Source organism: Copadichromis virginalis, linkage group LG15, assembly GCF_057382275.1.
Source record: "Copadichromis virginalis isolate Kocher_CV1m ecotype Utaka linkage group LG15, C_Virginalis_male_GT1.1, whole genome shotgun sequence".
Classification (NCBI taxonomy): Eukaryota; Metazoa; Chordata; class Actinopteri; order Cichliformes; family Cichlidae; genus Copadichromis; species Copadichromis virginalis.
The window spans coordinates 926776-944958 of record NC_140632.1 but is presented as its reverse complement, the minus strand read 5'-3'; the positions used below and the strand labels follow the sequence as shown (position 1 = coordinate 944958).

General features: G+C 44.8%; 1 protein-coding gene across 6 annotated transcripts in view; it reads right to left on the bottom strand.

Annotated features, from left to right (window-relative positions):
• The window catches only part of cdc42bpab (CDC42 binding protein kinase alpha (DMPK-like) b), a 71656-nt gene that overhangs the window by 17612 nt on the left and 35861 nt on the right, over positions 1-18183 (bottom strand). For all 6 annotated transcript variants that reach the window (XM_085431265.1, XM_085431260.1, XM_085431263.1 and 3 more), the window contains exons 3-17: positions 16990-17073; positions 15902-15997; positions 15373-15521; positions 6139-6232; positions 5330-5530; positions 5089-5227; positions 4867-4976; positions 4689-4768; positions 3837-4015; positions 3573-3692; positions 3299-3432; positions 3028-3149; positions 2786-2906; positions 1628-1738; positions 1229-1476 (exon numbers count right to left, since the gene is read on the bottom strand). In XM_085431265.1, coding sequence (XP_085287391.1) covers positions 1229-1476; positions 1628-1738; positions 2786-2906; positions 3028-3149; positions 3299-3432; positions 3573-3692; positions 3837-4015; positions 4689-4768; positions 4867-4976; positions 5089-5227; positions 5330-5530; positions 6139-6232; positions 15373-15521; positions 15902-15997; positions 16990-17073 — 1988 coding nt within the window. The remainder of the gene's footprint in view (positions 1-1228; positions 1477-1627; positions 1739-2785; positions 2907-3027; positions 3150-3298; positions 3433-3572; positions 3693-3836; positions 4016-4688; positions 4769-4866; positions 4977-5088; positions 5228-5329; positions 5531-6138; positions 6233-15372; positions 15522-15901; positions 15998-16989; positions 17074-18183) is intronic.

Below are 18183 nucleotides of genomic sequence, written 5' to 3'. Positions count from 1 at the left end.
ACCGACTTAGACAGCAGTGGGAGTAATATGGCACTAACAGCAGGCAGGATGGGACAGGGTACCAAAACAAAGCGCCACAAAAACACGTTTTTATGCAAATTGTATTAAACTAGCGGCTCAGAGTTGGATCAGGTGAGCCTGAGTGCTGCAGAAGAAACAACTTCTTCTCATTTATTGGCATAAAACCTCCACGTTGACACATTTTGACAGATCTTTTTATTTTGTTACCATTTCAGCCTCTGCTGCTCTCATTTTATCACCAACCATTACTGAGTAGTGACTGCAGTGAAGTTTGAACAGGCCTGTGGAGACGGCACTGTTGGTTTAGATTTGTGCTTCAGGATGAACCGAGGGGCAGATGTGACACCTTTAAACAAACACTCAGATCTGAAGCATTTCTCTACAGACGTCTTACAGCAGAATTATTCTATCGTCTGCATGTTGCAGCTTTACACGCCCCATATAAACAAACGCAAGAATAAGTGATGCTGATCTGCAGCAGAGCAAACATCAGGATGTGTGTCAGCCGCTGTAAGAAACAAGGGTTTCCAGCTCTTTTTGACATATTAGAGATTAATAGCTCGCTGCAGCACAGACAGCTTTAAACTGTGCGTCTCCTGCAGATTCATTTAAAACACTAACAGTACAGTAACGGGTCTCCCAAACCCAAAAAGCCAGAACAGGAGTCATTCAGGGTAATCAGGACATTACAGGTATAAAGGTAACATATGTTAAAACCTTTCAAATTCAGTTGGGGACCTGCATCCTTCCAGCTCTGACTAAGTGAGACCTTTCCTCCACCCACTCTGACCCAAGCATCGAGGTCATTTTCATTTTTTAAGATGTTTGTTTTACCAGCCTACTATCACCATTAGCTGTAAATTTAAAATGTTAAAAATAAAAGGGACAGCTGGACTAGTGCAGCCTTGGGAATGAAATCCACTCATGTTTGTGGGGCAAACACTGTGACAGTGTGCCTGGGAAACTCTCGCTGGTATATTTACGATCCATCTAAACACAATTTATGGAAATGTTAGGGGACGGCTGGAGTTCTACTATATTTAGAGCACAAAGGGGATTAATGGGATGAAACTATCGTTAACAGTAATCACCTCGTGGAATCGTCACTGAAAGAGACGACAGAAGAATTAAACTCAACGTATTAAAGACAAACCTAAAGGGAACCAACGCTAACAGCAGCCCCAGGAAAGGCAAACTGGTGCGATACCTTTCACGACGAGTCTTTTCCAGTTTGTCTTTGAGCATCAGGATCTCTTTCTGCAGGTTGAGCTGTTGGCTCTCGGCATCTCTCAGCTCTTTACGCAGCGCCTTCAGCTCGGCGCTGTACTGCGCCCCCCTGCGGGCCAACTCTTCCTCGAAGAACATCGTTTTCTTCTCCATTTCTCCACGTAAACGCCCGACCTCCTGGGTTTGATCCGCCGGGGCCGGGGCAGCAGAGGAGCCAGCCTGCTTCACCTGGGTGGTGGGAATGAGACAAAGATTTGTATGGAGAAGAAAAGAGTACCAGTGAGACTCGTTGTACTCATGCAGGGGAAAACCCTAAAATATCTCCATCGGGGTGATTAAGTCATTAGTACTTTGAATGGTTAAAGCTGGGAACACTCACCTTCAGCCCCTCCAGCTCCTCCTGCAGCTGTCGGCTGTATTGCTCGTTGCGCTCTCTCAGCTTCTTCTCTTTCTGAGCCTCGGCCGCCTGCTCCTCCACCTGAGCCTCCATCTGATGATGAAACGAGGAAAGCAGACGAGCTTTTAAACATGTCGCAGCTGCAACACGTCTTTTGTGAACACTTTGGACGTTTCTAGATTTCTGCACAAATATTTTACATTACAGAGACAAACACATTAAACCTGTGAGCAACTTCTGCATTAGGACACTGAGTGAGTGGCCTGTTTATATTTACAGACTGAGGATCTATCAAAGTGTGAAATGACATTTCTGTTAGAAACAAACGGTTTGGACTCCGGGGGTAAAATCCGCTCTGGTGTTGGCCGATGTTCAGGTTAATAACAACAACCAGAGGAGCCCTAAACACCAGAAAGCTGCAGCTCTCTGAGAGGACACGTGCAGTCTGATGAAGATGACGTGGATGAAACAGAACTGGCCCAGGACAGCCTGTCACCACTGACGCAGCATACGAGCCCACTGGAAAAGAAAACGTCGGGACATCGGACTAAAGACAAGTGTGTGAACAGGCCTCAGTCTTGGTCCAAGAATAAAGTTCGCGTTATGGGACGACTGTCCCAGAAGCTGAAATGAACAGAAACTCGGCTACAAGCCAGAACTGAAAAAGGCTCAAGCTCATAGACAGTTCTTAGAAGTGTTGAATTTCTAACAGCGGTGGGTCACACACGTCCCCATCACAGATATGCAGCGCTGATGGATTTTTCTAAATAAATGACTTACTGGTTTCATTTCATTTGCATGACTGGTTCTCTCCATCTACCTTCAGGCCGTGAGTGGAAATAAGATTATATATGATGTCGTATTTATAAAATTCACAAACCGTTTCTTGCCACCGATCATACACAGCACATGTTAAGCAGGTAAATGCTGCTCTACCAACACACGAGGAACAACGTCTCAATGTTTCACGTCATTTTGTGCCACTGTGATCTGTGGACATGAAACTCTGGACGTCTGCAGCGATTGCACACGTTACATTTTTCGCAGTGCGTAAAGTCACAGCGACGTCTGGATGAAGCTCGAGTAGGTGAACACGGACAGAGCAGGGCGTGCCAGCAACCACGGGGGAGTCTACTCTACCTCCTTCTTGGCCCTCTCGGCCTTTCGCACCTCGAGGCGGAGAGCCTCCACCTTTTGATTCTGGCTTTCCATCTCCTCCTCTTTGTCACGCAGCTGACGAACCAGGCGCTGCTTCGCCGACCTGTGAACCGGGACAGGAAGACATCCAGCGTGGGCGTTTTATTCATGGACGGGACTTTGTTAAAAAACATTACGAAAGAAACTCTAGCAGTCGGCGGTTGGCATTGGGCGCGTGCTTCTACCTGAGGTCTGTGAGCTTCTCGTTCAGCTCTGAAAACTCCTGCATGGCCAGTTTTCTCTGGCTGTGGGCTTCCTTCAGCTCTTTAGACTGAACCTTCAACTTCTCGCTGGCGTCCATGAGATCCTGAACACGACAGACGACAGCAGAGTTGAGCATTTCAGATCCCTCCCACAAAGTAGTCCAATAACTTGTTATTTCAGCTTGATCAATAAAATCTCACTCGTTTGTAGCTCTTTAAATATCCAGAGAATGACACGAAACACTAGCCGTACCTTCTGTAGGTCATCCCTTTCCTGTGTGATGCTCTTCATCTGTTTCTCAAGAGTCTTGATGTGTTTGGACGAGTCCTCCAAGTCTCTCCGAGCCAGCGTCACATCCTCCAGCTGCTTCTCCAGCTGGCCTGAGTCTGAAACGAACACACGCTTGGTTTGAAACGCAACTGAAACTGTCAGACATTTGCCAAACAACCACATTTGCTGCCGTTTGTGTCTGTCAGAGACAATCAGGAGCTGATTCAGAAGGAAAAGCGTTGCACTGTGTCCTGACCAGCGATCTGCTTCTTCAGAATGTCGATCTCGCTTTTCAGGCTCCTGATCTCCACCTCCTTGTTAGCACTGAGGGGGCCCTCGCCCGTGTGCTGCAGCGCCTGCACCGTCTGAGTCGACTCTGTGGCACATCAGAAACATCATTTATAGGCATTTTAAAAGCCATACTGGCAAGAGTGGAAAGTTTTAAGTTCAGCATGTGCAGACTGGATGCTCATGCCTCATGATGGCTGTGTGCATATGATGCACGCTGCTCCGACCTCACCTTGCAGTTTGCGGCTCAGCTCTAGCCTCTCCTGCTCCAGGCGGCGAATCCTTCTCTCGTAGGCCTCGGTGGCCAGGCTGTCCTCCAGGCTACGCTGCACTTCAACATCCAGCTTGTCCTGCCCGGCCTTCCCCGGCTCACCTCCCAGCTGTCGCAGGCAACCCCGATCAGACAGAGTGCTACAGAGGAGGGGGGACAAACTATTTACATTGGTGCTGGTGGTTTCTGATGACATCAAACCGGTCATTGGGAAAATACAAAGAAAGATCGGGGAGAGAGAAGTGATGGCGACAGAGATAAGCTGAAAGTTGAGTCATGGGAGAAAACAGCAGAGGGACACGAGGAGTGCGAGGTGGAGCGAGAAAGAGACAGAAGGACAGAAAGGAAGGAAAAGGCTATTATCACTGAGGCTTGAAAAGATAAGGAAGCAGCTGGTGGGTCTGGTGCTTTCTCATGAGTACCACTTCAGCCTGAGGATGTACAGCAACATCACCTTATTAGGGAGGAAAGCTAATCTCCCCCACCTCCTCACACCACGTGCTGAGACAGCTTGTATAGGAAATCCATTTAAAAATAAATAAAGTCATTACATATGAAGACAACCTGTGACAACTGCTGGACACTGGAGGAAAATAGCATCTGCTCGCTATCACAGTTATTATGAGTCTGAAGGAAGACTTTCAAAAGAGGCTAAATGAAGAAAGTCTGATTCAGGAAGAGGCGTCAGAGACTTGTTCCTCCTCTTTTTGCTATTTAACAATCATCAGCAAAGACACAGGAAGTCCAGCTGTAGTAAGAGTTGGTTGTTAGGCAGAAACAGGTGAGTGGCAGCAGCTGTTTGTTAACACTTACCATTTACTTGTGTAGGTGAAACCTACAAAGGGCAGGTGGTGGCCTGAGAAAGCAGTGTGAGAGGGAGGGGGCATCGTCTCCTGAAAGGATTTGAAATCATGTGAAATCTGCACGTCAGTATGAATACGTCCAGTCAGACGACACCGTGAGAGGATGGCGTTCACTCCTCCAAACGTACCGAGTTCTTGAGACAGTCGTCGTCCACATCGAAGTTGGAGGTGTCTGTAGGACTGCTGACCTCTGGGATGTAGGGGGCTTCACACATGCGAATGTTATCCCAATCGATGCCTTAAAAGGTCGAAGGTGAAAAACAAGGAGATGCATTTATTAAGCAGCATACAGCGAACGGTAAACGTTTTTCAGGTAATCTTTGTGTGCGACAGAAAGGTGGAGCCTGTACCCGCGAAGAAGGGGTGCTGCTTGAAGTCCTCGATGCCATTCTGACCCAATCGGTGCTCTCGGCTGCAAATGAGTCGGCGAATCAGATCTTTCGCCTCCTCAGAAACATCTGTGATCTGCTGTGGGAACTGGAATCTCTCCTGTTCAAGACATGATCGCATTTGACGAAGTGTTTACTGGTCAAACTGGGCAAATTTCAGGCGAGCGTTTTACCGTTACACCTTTTAATTTCGTCAGCTCACCTTGTGGTTCATGATCTTCCCGTAGGTTTCCACCAAGGATTCTGCATAGAAAGGAGTCTCGCCGTACAGCATTTCATACATGCAGACCCCCAGGGACCACCAGTCACACTCTGGCCCATATTTGCCTTTCCCATCCTCCATAGCCTGGAGGATTTCTGGAGAGATGTAGTCTGGGGTTCCCACAGCCACAGATGACTGAACCTAGCAGAGAATTTAAGACAAAGTATATCAAAGAAATTAAGAGGTGACAAAGGTTTGTGCGTGTAAAGTCAGCAACAGCAGTGATGACGACGAATTAAAGGTGAAATTCTGTAACACGTGAGATAAATTCCACCACGGCAGGAAGGCAGCGTTTGTTTACATCTACTTCACTTTCAGTGAGCCTGCATTATAATAGGACCGTAACTGGGAGAACATTACATTGTAGATCACGTTTGAATAGTTACAGAGTAACACTAAACATTTGGGCTGTTTTCTCTGTATCTGCTTCTTATTCAAAGAGCTGCTTTAATGCACAAAACACCTGAGAAATACATCCCTACATTGAATCTATTTGTAGACTGGTTTTTCCTTTTCAAACAGTCCTTATCATCCCTCTGAGATTTTCTTTGATCATCTATTTCATCCCGTTCTTGTCTTTGGGATGGGGCTCGGAGAATGGTCTGAATCACAAACTGCAGGCTCAGCCAAGCAGCTGAACCGCACTCTCCTCCTGGGAGACCCCCGGGGTTGACAAGGAGGTCAGAAAAGCTCTGGTATGTTTGCTTTGGCCCAAACGAGGCATCAGCAGCAGTGTGGTAAAAACCTACCGTCCCATCCTCCATGAGTTTGAGGCAGGAGCCAAAGTCAGCCAGGCGGATGTGGCCGTTCATATCCAGCAGAATATTGTCGGGCTTGATGTCCCTGAAAAGAGGAGGAAGTGAGGATGGAGGGAGGATAGAAGAGGGAAAAGGGGGGAAAAGACAAACTGAGCGAGCGATTCCTCAGAAGAATAAAGATGATGAAGAAAATGGGACACTCTGCCAAATAAAACAATACCTACACATGGCCCGTCCAAAACACACAAGCCTGATCTCATACCCCATCAATTATCATCAAATTACGTTACATAACTTGGGGAAATTTCACTGTCTCAGCTTGCTTTTAAAGAACGTGTATAATTCAGATACATTTGTGATTCAGTTAAGTGTAATTTGCCTCAGTCCATTCATCAGCAGCGTGACAACTTTAAATTGAGCAAAAGAAAAAATAAACATTGAAAATAGTTGGACTTGTGGGAATTAGCTGTACCCGAAGTACGTACACACACACACACACACACACACACACACACACACACAGTTAGGAAGTATGCAGCACACAAACACACTCCCTCATCCTTTTTGCTCTGATGTGCACGAGCCGAGCCGAGCGGCTGTTCTGCGTTACTACTGCTGATGACGCGTTGACGTCACAGATGCGCTGGCTGGACTCGAGACACCGTTTCATCTGCCAATTCAAGTCTTTTAAAACTAAATGACCAGTAGGGGTCATTTGAATAATTATCCATTTTATTGTTTGCACTCAATAATGTGAATAAGCTGAGAAAGCTTTAAGAATATCTTTTATTTTAAGCATTTGTTTCAGAGACAACACGCAGCACCTCATGAAGCTGAAGACCAGCACCACACAGATGAACAGACGGCACTAAATTACATCAAACTCCATAAATTTAGTGACCCAGACTGTTTTGTAAGGCATCTAATTAAAAATGGTTCGTTGAATCTTGAAGTAAAATACACTGTATTAATTTCATCTTAAAGCAGATCGCACGCCTGCGTCAATAAATGAAAAAAAATGTACTTACAGAACCAACTATGAAGAAATGCATAGTAGATGCATGAATATGTTCTGTGCTGTGCATCCATATAAAATCCTGAGTGTTCAGAGTGTTTCCAGGCACAGGACCGAGCTCGTGTCACAGTGTTAAACAGGTGCTCAGCTGGTCTAGCGTAGACCTGCGTCCACAGAGAGCACCCACATGGGTAACTGAGTGTGGAGGTTGCATTCAGGAGCGTAATAGTCAGAATACATACTAAACAACCGCAAAGATGCCGGCTCGGACTGGTATGAAACAGAGGCGTAACTGGAGCCACCATTATGGGTAAAAATAGTCTGTCCTCGTCTGACCATTCGGGCGATTTCCCCTGACACACACTGAGCCCTGACACGCCTGAGTACACACAGCCTACAGGCCACATAAAAACCTCTTTAACGAGTGTCCAAAGCAACACGTGGGACCTTAAAGGCAGCAACGCACAAATGCAAAGGTGAGTGAAAGATGATAAACTCTGCAGCCACTGACACACTTGATGTAACAGGTTACAGAACTGAGCTATTTCTGTGCAGTGAGGCGAGCGCGGCTCTGCTTAAAATAAATCTAATGTCCAAAACAAGCACACACCCCCACGCTCGCTCAAATACAAACACGGGCAACACTGACACTAATGAGAAGAGGAATGAGAGCATGTGTAAATTAAAAAGCACAGCCTGCTTTAGCTCCTCATCAGTCAGTGTTGCTTTCTAATATCTGTGGCTCCAAATATCACTTTAAAATCAAATGGAGAAAAGCGAACACACATAAAGAAGCAAAAGCTGCATCCAATAAAACACTTGGATGACAGAAAGTCCAGGTCAGCTGATAAAACAGCAGCCAGCAGGTAACGACTTTGTAAAACCATCATTTGTTTTCAGATAAAAACTTCAGGGCAGAATGAAAACCTACGAGTTCCTCTTCAATGGTCTTTCTTAAATTCTCTTTAAGTACTCAAAGACACGGCTCTTTGATGCTTCCGTCTTCAGCGAGAGGTTTCTTTAAAGCCACATGTGAAGCCTCTGTCATTTTCCAGAAGTGTTAATGGTCCCATCTTATGGAGCAGGGGGGCGGGGGAGGTCTAGCTAGCTCTCGTCTTCAGAGACGACACTAAATCACCAACCTATAAAACTGTGCATTAAAGGAATATCTGCACACGTGTGACTGGTACAGACACATAAAGTTGGGCTACAGCTCGCTGCGAGGCTTAGCGAGGCTTCTCTCTTTGCAGAGCCTGCACGCTCACAGATGAGTTCCAGATTGGACATCGTTTTCCAAAGTGGATCCTGTACATTTCTGGAACAAAACCACATAGGCTACCCAAGTGTGGAATAACATGAGCTTTGCAGGCAGAAACACCACAAGCAACTGACAAGAACCCAAAGTCAGACTATCGAAGAGCATAAACACCATCACGATCTCTCAGACAGCATTGTTACGCCTGCAAAGATTTATCTTGGACAACAACGAGCATCACTGCTATGGACCTCACCTGAACTCGAACAAACTGAAACTGAGGGAACAACAAACCTGAGCATGACGCTGAAAAAATACAGCACTTTGACTTTTCTATATAATTAATTATAGGGAGAATAATATAAGGGTTGGCTTACATTATTAGTGGCTATCTTGTCTTGCACATTACAGCCACAAACATGAATCAATGTTATTGTAATTCCAGGTGAAAGACCAGCACAAAGTGGTGCACACATGAGAAGTGGAACGACAATCATACATGATTCAAACATTTGTACAAATAAACAACCGTCTTTCACCTGGAAGTCCAAAAAACTGACTCATGTTTGTGGTAATGTGACAAAGTGTGGGAAAGTTCAAGGGGCCGAATACTTTTGCAAACCACTGTATGTCTGTTCCCCACAGCAGCATCATCATCATCATCATAGAAGATGATGATGTTAGGATATTATAGAAATGAATATCCTAATACTTTTATTCTCAACTATCAGCATTTGGGTTTTGTAAGACGAACATGAAATGAAGCCCCAAAATATAATCATCGATTATCTGAAATAACTAAGCAGCAGTTTTGAGCTTCATTAAAGTATAATTGTCTACTTAACTTGGTAACCAGTGATCACCCGAGTGGGACTCTCACACTGTGTAGACCTGACAAATCATGAACCTACAAGTATCGGACCAGACTGCTCGCACATGGCTCTGTAGGGAGGAGTGTGTGCGTGCTTCATACATGCGCAGGTGTTTCAGCTGCTCGAAGGCCCTAATCTGCTTCAGCGATTTCTATTCTGCCAGAGAGCAGACAGCATGGTTTGACCCGTCGTGCTGTGCCTGTGTGCAAATGTGTACAAATGTATTTGCGTGGCAGACAAAGTGTCATGGTGGGGTGAGGAATGGTGGATTCTGCTGCTAATCGAAGCTACATTTACCCACTTCTCTCTCTCCTTAAGGAACCACTGCCCCCCCCCTTGGAGATTTAGTCTCTCTTTGAGTTTTCTGATTAAGGCACCAGCTCTCAGAACACACACACACACACACACACACACACACACACACACACACACACACACAGCCTAACAATAACGTGCTTACTCGAATGTCCACTCATGGACAAACCACAGGAACCATTAACACTAGGCTAATGCTAGGCAAGTTAGCACAGCTAATTGGGCTACTGTGTCACTGGGCTCCTGAGGTCTTAAGGAGAAGCGCCGAGACGGGAATAGAGCAAGGTAATCTCTTTTAAAGCCACAGAATCCATCTGTGAGGGCCATCTGGACGCCACCTCGTAATACACACCCCCATACATACACACAATGTGGCCTGCACCAGCTCTGTAGACTGCAAGGACAAGACATGTCCACATGGCTCCAGCCAAGCATTGTTAGCCACCGGTTCAAAGAACTGCTGTCTTTGTGACTTCTGGCATCACATGACACTGCCAACAAAGGAGGAGAATCAAAGGTTCCCACACACTGCAGGGCTGCTGCTTTACCTACTTACCTATTGTCATATGATCCTGACACACACACACACACACACACACACACGAGCGCGCACACACGAGCGCGCACACACACACACACACACACACACACACACACACTTGCACACACACACACACCCACGAGCGCACACACACCCACGAGCGCACACACACACACACACACACACACCCACGAGCGCACACACACCCACGAGCGCACACACACCCACGAGCGCACACACACCCACGAGCGCACACACACCCACGAGCGCACACACACCCACGAGCGCACACACACCCACGAGCGCACACACACCCACGAGCGCACACACCCTTCCTGCTGTAAATGTACTGAAAATATTCTCATAATCGTCACTTCCATCAAATTGTTTACATAATTTCCTCCAGGGATCAATGAAGTGTTCTGAAATTCAGCAGCTCCATGCAAGACGTCCACCATGTGCAACAATGTGAAGGAAGCTACTTGTAACTTATTAGAAAGTGTTTATAAGAGAGCTCTGTTCTCATGGAGCCCTCAGTGAGAAATGCAGGGCCCTCATCAATAGTAAAACACATTAAAGGCTGCAATCAACCTGGCAACACACACACACACACACAGTGTGCGAGGCAGACAGATGTGGCGCTCGGCAGCACAAAGCCATGCTGAGCTACTGAAACATTTGTCCAGGCCCTCTGGGAGGCACAGATCACTGACCACTGAATAAATTGTCTTCTTTTGCATCTGACTTCCACACGCTGTCCCTCGTGGGACTCGGCTGAAGGGGACAGAAGGTCGACCTCGAGGCTCTTTGCGCTCCGTCCCTTTCATGTCGGCTCTTTTTAACTACATTAGTGTCAACAAGGCTGCAAATATTCTTTTTAAAGCAGTGACGCTTTCAGCATAACACTCGAGCAGAATATTAAAGCGTAGACTAAAATGCTGTAAGCTAATAATGTTAGCTGTGCGAATAATTTATATAAGGATTGTGTTCAGTGTTGTATTTTTAATCCTGCAAACTACAAAATAAAACTGATGTAAACTAGAACGCACCAAACATCTCATAATCCACTCTTTGTTTTTCATTTCGGTATGCTCCAACTTTATCAGTGCGAGTCATAAGCCTTGTTCAGCGTGAATATTTGTGGATTACAGAGTGAGTCACAATGCATGAAAACTGATGGCATCACCTGTCATTGCGACAGAAACACTCATGGGTTTTCAACAAGGTCAGAGGTCAGCGAGCTGTGGATAACACCACTATATTATTTTACTCTATTTGTCCTTGAAACTTTGTTTAATAGGAGCATCAGTGGTAAACACAACAGGCCCCTTTATGGCCTCTGCACCTGGGGTCTTGGTGCAGACCCGATAATGGGTCACTTGAGATTTGGAGCGGGACCTCAAATTCTCCCAGCAGAAAACGGCATCACAGAGAAAACGTGAGGAGATGAAGACGGCGCAGAGCGACAGTCTGCCCACTTACATTTCCTAACAGTGTTTCAGTTGCACTAAACACATAATGAAGCCAGAGTCATGAACAGAGGGTGGACTTTAAAAACAGGCGTGTAATCCTTTAAATGACACGTTAATACACGGCCCTAAACTTACATATAGGAAAAGGAAACAAACCAAAGTGGCACATGCAGATGGTCAGCAGGACAAACACACCCTGATGTGTGTGCGCACAAACACACAGCCCATCAGATGGGACTGCTCAGCAGGACACACCCTCCTCTGGGGACCTGTCTGGCTGTCCCCACTCTCTACAAAGCAAAGATCTCCCCGGAGACTCTGTGGAAGGCAGAGCAGGAGGAGGAGCTGGGGGGGTTGGTACGCACACACACCACGCCCCCACCCACACACCTCCCATACCCCATCATTATTGTCCCAACCAGTCCACGAGGGGACTAGAAGAGAAACAGTGCCGTCCCCTCCTCCCCCGTCCCTTTTCCATCCACTGCTGCCGCCCCCCCCGATAGCACTGTGCAATTAGTGGCTCGGCACTCTTGTCTCCTCGAACAGACTCGCTAGCTTTCATCCTCAGAAATGTGTACATACATGTCCCCATAAGTGCACTGCCATCTCCCAGAGTGTGTCTGTGTTTGCTGTGGTGTATTAGAGATCTGACAAACTGGGGGCACACCCAAAATACCGAACGGCGTGACCCTGCCTTCTACATCCATCTCTCATCTTTCCCAGTCTATCCATCACTCCCTTGCTCCCTAAACTAAACTGCTGTGACGAGCCCCCTGGCGAAAGCGACACTGTAATTATGTTAACATGCCAATGTGACTGCTTCCTGTCTGGAAGAACTGTATCTCCTGCTCCCGAGGGCATCCTCCTATTGGCTGGAAAGTTCTTTTGGCACCTACTTCAGAGAGAAGAATGCTTTCTCGTGCTGTGCCCTCTAAACAATGTGCTTTTAGGTGGTTTATTCTTAAGTCTTTGAAATGAGTGAGAGGAAAGTGTCTCCAACTTGAAATGATATGACAGCTAAAGACGCTGCACTACCAGACGAGGTCGGGTCATGTATGTCCCATGTAAGCTACACTGCACCGCAGCCAAACGTTGTAACATTGCTCTAAGCCAGGGCTGTCCAACTCCAGGCCTCGAGGGCCGGTGTCCCGCAGGTTTTAGACGTGTCAGCTGATTTAAATGGCTAAATGACCTCAACTGGTCTTGAGGTTCTCCAGATTCCTGGTAATGAACTCATCATGTGATTCAGGGTGAGATCTAACACCGGCCCTCGAGACCTGGAGTTGCCCACCCCTGCTCTGGGTGCTAGCTACAGCTGCTATTAGAGTAAAAAGGGTCCTTCAACCTTTGTATTTTGAGCAACTCTTGAGGCAAACTGCGCTTTTTAACGGCTCTTTTTAAAACAAACCTCTGTCGTTTGGTGCTGAGCACAGATTACACTGGCCTGCTTTGTTGCCAGATACTAATCTACAACTGTCCATCTCCTTTCACAAAGAGGGAAAACACCTAAATTATGTACCTTTAATGGTTCCTTTAAAAATAAATGGTCAGAGGGGCAGCCGTGTATATTTGTAAGACAAAGGAGCGTCACCAGATCAAGCCCTTTATAGCTGAAAATGTTTGACATGTGGATGTAAACAAGTTCAACTGCACTGCTCTCCCAGTCCAATTTAAACTTTTGCAGATGCAATCTGTTTGTTCTGTTGTCTGCTGCTTGTGTGTTATATTAATAGCCTCGTGTGCAGCATTTTCATTGTGACGTTTAGATATTGTGCAAGCTGTGACCTTCTTTAAAGTAACTGCAATCACAGCTTCCCACAGTGATGAGCGATTACTCAACGTGGAGCTATTGCGCCATTTTCAGCTGCGTATATTATATAATATTATATATAATATATATATTAATAGCACTTTATATAGCCTCTGTAGAAATTATCCACATATCTCACTTATCTTAACTGCACTACTGTATAGATTCTGTAAAGTTATTTATTTCATATTCTGTATAGTTTTTCATATTTATATCCTGTTCATATCCTGTACATACTTATAGTTATAGAATATTCACAACATACTTCATACCGTGTACATTATAACATACCATAATAGACCCATTTCTGTAATATACTCACATATCTATATTATTGCTAATATATAAGATAAGATAAGATAACCTTTATTAGTCCCACACGTGGGAAATTTGTTTTGTCACAGCAGGAAGTGGACAGTGCAAAAGTTATGAGGCAAAAATTAGAATACAATAAGAATAAATACAGTACACAACTGTACAGAATAGAATAAAATAAAATACTATATACAGTAGAATAAAATAAAATAAATATACAATAAGATAAAAATAGAATACAAATACAAATACTATATACAACTGAGTAAAAATACTGTAATATATCTATATCACTAAAGCACTTCTGGATGGATGCAAACTGCATTTCGTTGCCCTGTACCTGTGCATGTGCAATGACAATAAAGTTGAATTCTATTCTAATCTATTCTAATATTCATCCTTCACTGGGCCTTGGTGTCTGTCTGAAACTTTAGCTCATCTACCTTCAACATCGCTGCCCCTTTTATTTTCTAAAGCTCTGACACACACAAACCTGACATCAAACATCAAGAATGAAATATTTGCTTTTATTCATTTTCATTGAGCAAAGTAAATCCTCACACAGCACGGATGATGCGTCCATCATCAGGACTTCTTGCTCAGTCCTGCCCAAATATAATTACAGATTAGGGCTGCTCGATATAACGATATATATCTGATGACGATATAAAAATGTTCGTTTCATTTTACGCTATCGTTTGTTTCATGGTGTCGCAGAATAAACCGTTTACAGCAATATTTGTTCATGGTTTTGATGTCACAGTAGTGGCTATATTCATTTCTTAAAGTTATCTCTTATATTTAATATAACCACACTACGGACGGACAAGCGCCTGTTTTTATGCGTCTCGTTAGCAACAACGATGGTAACCTCCTCAGTGACCTCCTGACCCAGTATGAACCTTCCAGATCCCTCAGGTCATCTGGATCCGGTCTTTTATCAGTTCCCAGAGTCAGAACCAGACACGGAGAAGCTGCATTCAGCTTCTATGCTCCTTATATCTGGAACAAACTCCCAGAAAGCCTCAGATCAGCTGAAACACTCCGTTTATTTAAATCCAGGTTGAAGACTCACCTGTTCTCAGCTGCATTTGAATAAAGCACCAAATCCACACTTTAAGCTTAAATTTCAAAACTTACATTTAACTACTGATTTTATCTACTGTTCTGATTTTATCTACTGTTTTGTTTGAATCAATTTTAAATCATGCTTTTTATTTGTTTTTGTTTCTAATGTCTCTGTGAAGCACTTTGAATCACCTTCTTGTTGAATTGTGCTATACAAATAAACTTGCCTTGCCTAAAACCATCGCGTGTCCTCTTGTTTATTTTCCATATAAACCTTTCACAATAAAGCTCAAGATCCTGTTGAGACTTTTCAAAATAAATGTGTCGTTTCATGCATCGTTAAAACACTCGACTCCGGGTAAAGGACGCGCAGCTGGAAACACTTCACGCAAGTCGAGATTCACAGAATTTACAGAAAAAGTTACATTTTTGTGATTTATATCGTTATCAGACGATAGACGTCTGATATCGAGACCTGAGATTTTGGTCATATTGCACAGCCCTACTACAGACGCACACATATTGATTTCGTAATGTGCCAAAACACCTTTCCTCTCACCTGTGGACATAGTGTAGCTGATGAACCGAGTCGATGGCCAGCACCATCTCAGCCAGGTAGAACTTGGCCATCTCCTCCGGCAGCCGGTCCTCAAACTTGCTGAGCAGAGTCAGCAGGTCACCGCCCACATAGTAGTCCATCACCAGGTACTACAGAGACAGACGCCAACGTGTCAGACAGCAGAAACTGTGCAGCACTGCTTAGAGGCAAACTAATAAAGAGCAGCCTTTTTTGGAACAACAAGAACAAAGCTGCAAGAAATGAATCTACAGTCGTCCATCTCTTCTTTCACAAAGAGGGAAAACACCTAAATGATGTCACTTTTACAGGTCCATTTAAAAATAACTGGTCAGAGCGGCAGTCGTGTATATTTTTAAGACTTGGGGAGTGTTCGGGATAAAACATTTGCTTTGAGAATGTGGGAAATGGAATGACAGTTGTGGCATTTGAACTCAGGGTCGTGGAGAGAAGTCAGGTTAATCTTATTAAGGGACGTTACCTCATCTAACACAGACATATACAGACGTACCAGATTATTGTCATCCTGGAAGGCGTAGTGCAGGGTGGTGATCCACTGGCAGTCCCCATTCACCAACACATCCCGCTCCTCCCGGAAACATGCCGTCTGGCAAGAGATGCAACAAACCATGAATGTCACACGTACTGGAAACTACGTGAGGTCAAAGGTCCCAATCTTCTATACAAGTGTGTGCTTAAAGCTGAGAGCATGTTAGCAAGTCGCCTTTGGCCTCTCGATCATTCTTACAGGGCTGGTGTAAAATCTCCCCGAGCTGCTGCTAAACACATGAAATCAGCCCCTTTCGTTTGCTTCAGGGAACGCTGGCAGTGTTGGACTCGAGTAGCTGAATAAAGCCCAAATTTAAAATTTAAGAAAAATATGATAAGACTGCTCGCCTCCACTTAGCTCACTGAACACTGGAATGTAGGGTTACAAAAAGTAGGCGTCACTACTGTACGATGCAGGTGGAGGAGGCTCCATCAGGCATCAGGTTGTCTGGACATAAATCCATCTGATGACATGTGGAGGTTCAGTTATTTAGGAAATAACCTGATTTCTTAAGCCTAATCCATCCTGCCCACCTACAATATCAGCAGCCAAATCTGCACAAATGCTTTGGTTTCTTATAAAAAGCTCCACACATCTACAGAAATAAAAACATTTTCATGTTTTACACACACCCGACCTCTCCGTGATCTTTCAATCTCAGCAGTCTGACTAAAACAGAAACCAAAACTGTTCCGGCCGCCTTCAAAGTTAAAAACCTGAAATAAAATCAGGCTCGTGTTCACGACGACAGCATGCTCGTCATGCATGTCTGTGTGTGGCTTTATGTCCTCTCCTACATCCAGGCGTTTGTGCGCACACACGTTTGGTTTGTGACGTTTGAGGCATGTAGACTGAAGACCCAGGGGACCGACAAGAATGCGAGACTGTCGGGAGAGGTCGATGAGAAAAACATGCAACAAGCAGCTCTGCAAGAACCTGCAAGTGAAGGCCTGTTCTGTGCTCAGACAGGCACTTTGTTTTTTAAATGAGTGATCAATATTTATTAATATTGTGTGTATATAAACTTTGCAGTAACCAAAGATACTCACCTCTGCTCGCTTCAGCATCTCCCACTTGTTGAGAATCTTCATTGCAAAAACTTTGTCAGTGTTTTTCACTTTTACCACTGCAACCTGCAAAAAGACAAAAGAAAGCCGTTATGAGAGTGAATTTAATACTTGGTGTGACGGCGAGGCTGACGACGAATTACAAAGATCCATCCAGTTATTATCTGAGCCTCGAGGCAACAAGAAAAGAGCAGGCTGTGGATGCACAAGGATCCTTTAAGTGATCATACTAACACAGATGCACAAAACAACAATCACACAGATGTGAATAAACAGTTCAGACGTTAAGGAAAAATGTAATCTAATTACTTTAAATGATCTAGATCAGAGTCCGTGAGTATGGAGACTGAGGTCAAAGAAAAAAGAGGAAGCACAGGAAGGGATAATCATGCAACACTGGATTAAAACGAAAATAGATCCAATATGGGCCAGGAAGGGAAAATAAAGCATTGAAGGTGCGGCAGAAGAACCAGCAGCGTGGGGGGAGGGCGCAGGAAGTGACCGCAGACACTACGGTCACTTCCTTCTCGGAGACACCGTGTGGACCACAGACTTGCACAGCTGGACGCTTGAATTTTTCTATGATCAAAAAATGAAAAAATTGTCTCATCAGCTGTTAAGTGCACTGATGTGATACTGCATCATGCAGAGCCGGGTTAACAACTGTAAAGTAAATAAGTCTCAGCTTCGCAGCTTCTCACAGGCCAACTTTCCCGAGTGATGATTGCGACACACTGCTCTGACAAACTTGCCCCGGCCTTTACGTTTTGCCAAAAAAGGAGCTGCGCAGGCAGCTGTGCTGCGAGCTCACAGCCAAAACACATGTTCATGCAAATTTATGTCCCTGCTAATTTCTCTCCTCCTTTGTCTCCTACTTTACTGGCCCACAAAAGGAAAAAAGAAAATTTGCTTTGGCCTCGTTGACCAAATTCAAAACTAAAAACTGAGTCCACACTGAAATAAGCCTAAATGTAGAAAAAGCACAAGGACGTTATAAAAGCAGAAGAAATACAGGCCGAGACAAAGATGCAGAAAAACAGTGAAACAAACAAAGTCAGTCTGTGCAGCAGAGGGGTCTGCAGTCTATTAAATTAATGCTACTAATGCAATACAATGACAACATTCCTGCAGTGTTTGGATTTCCCCGAGTGAGCCCTCACCAGAGGAGGGGACTGC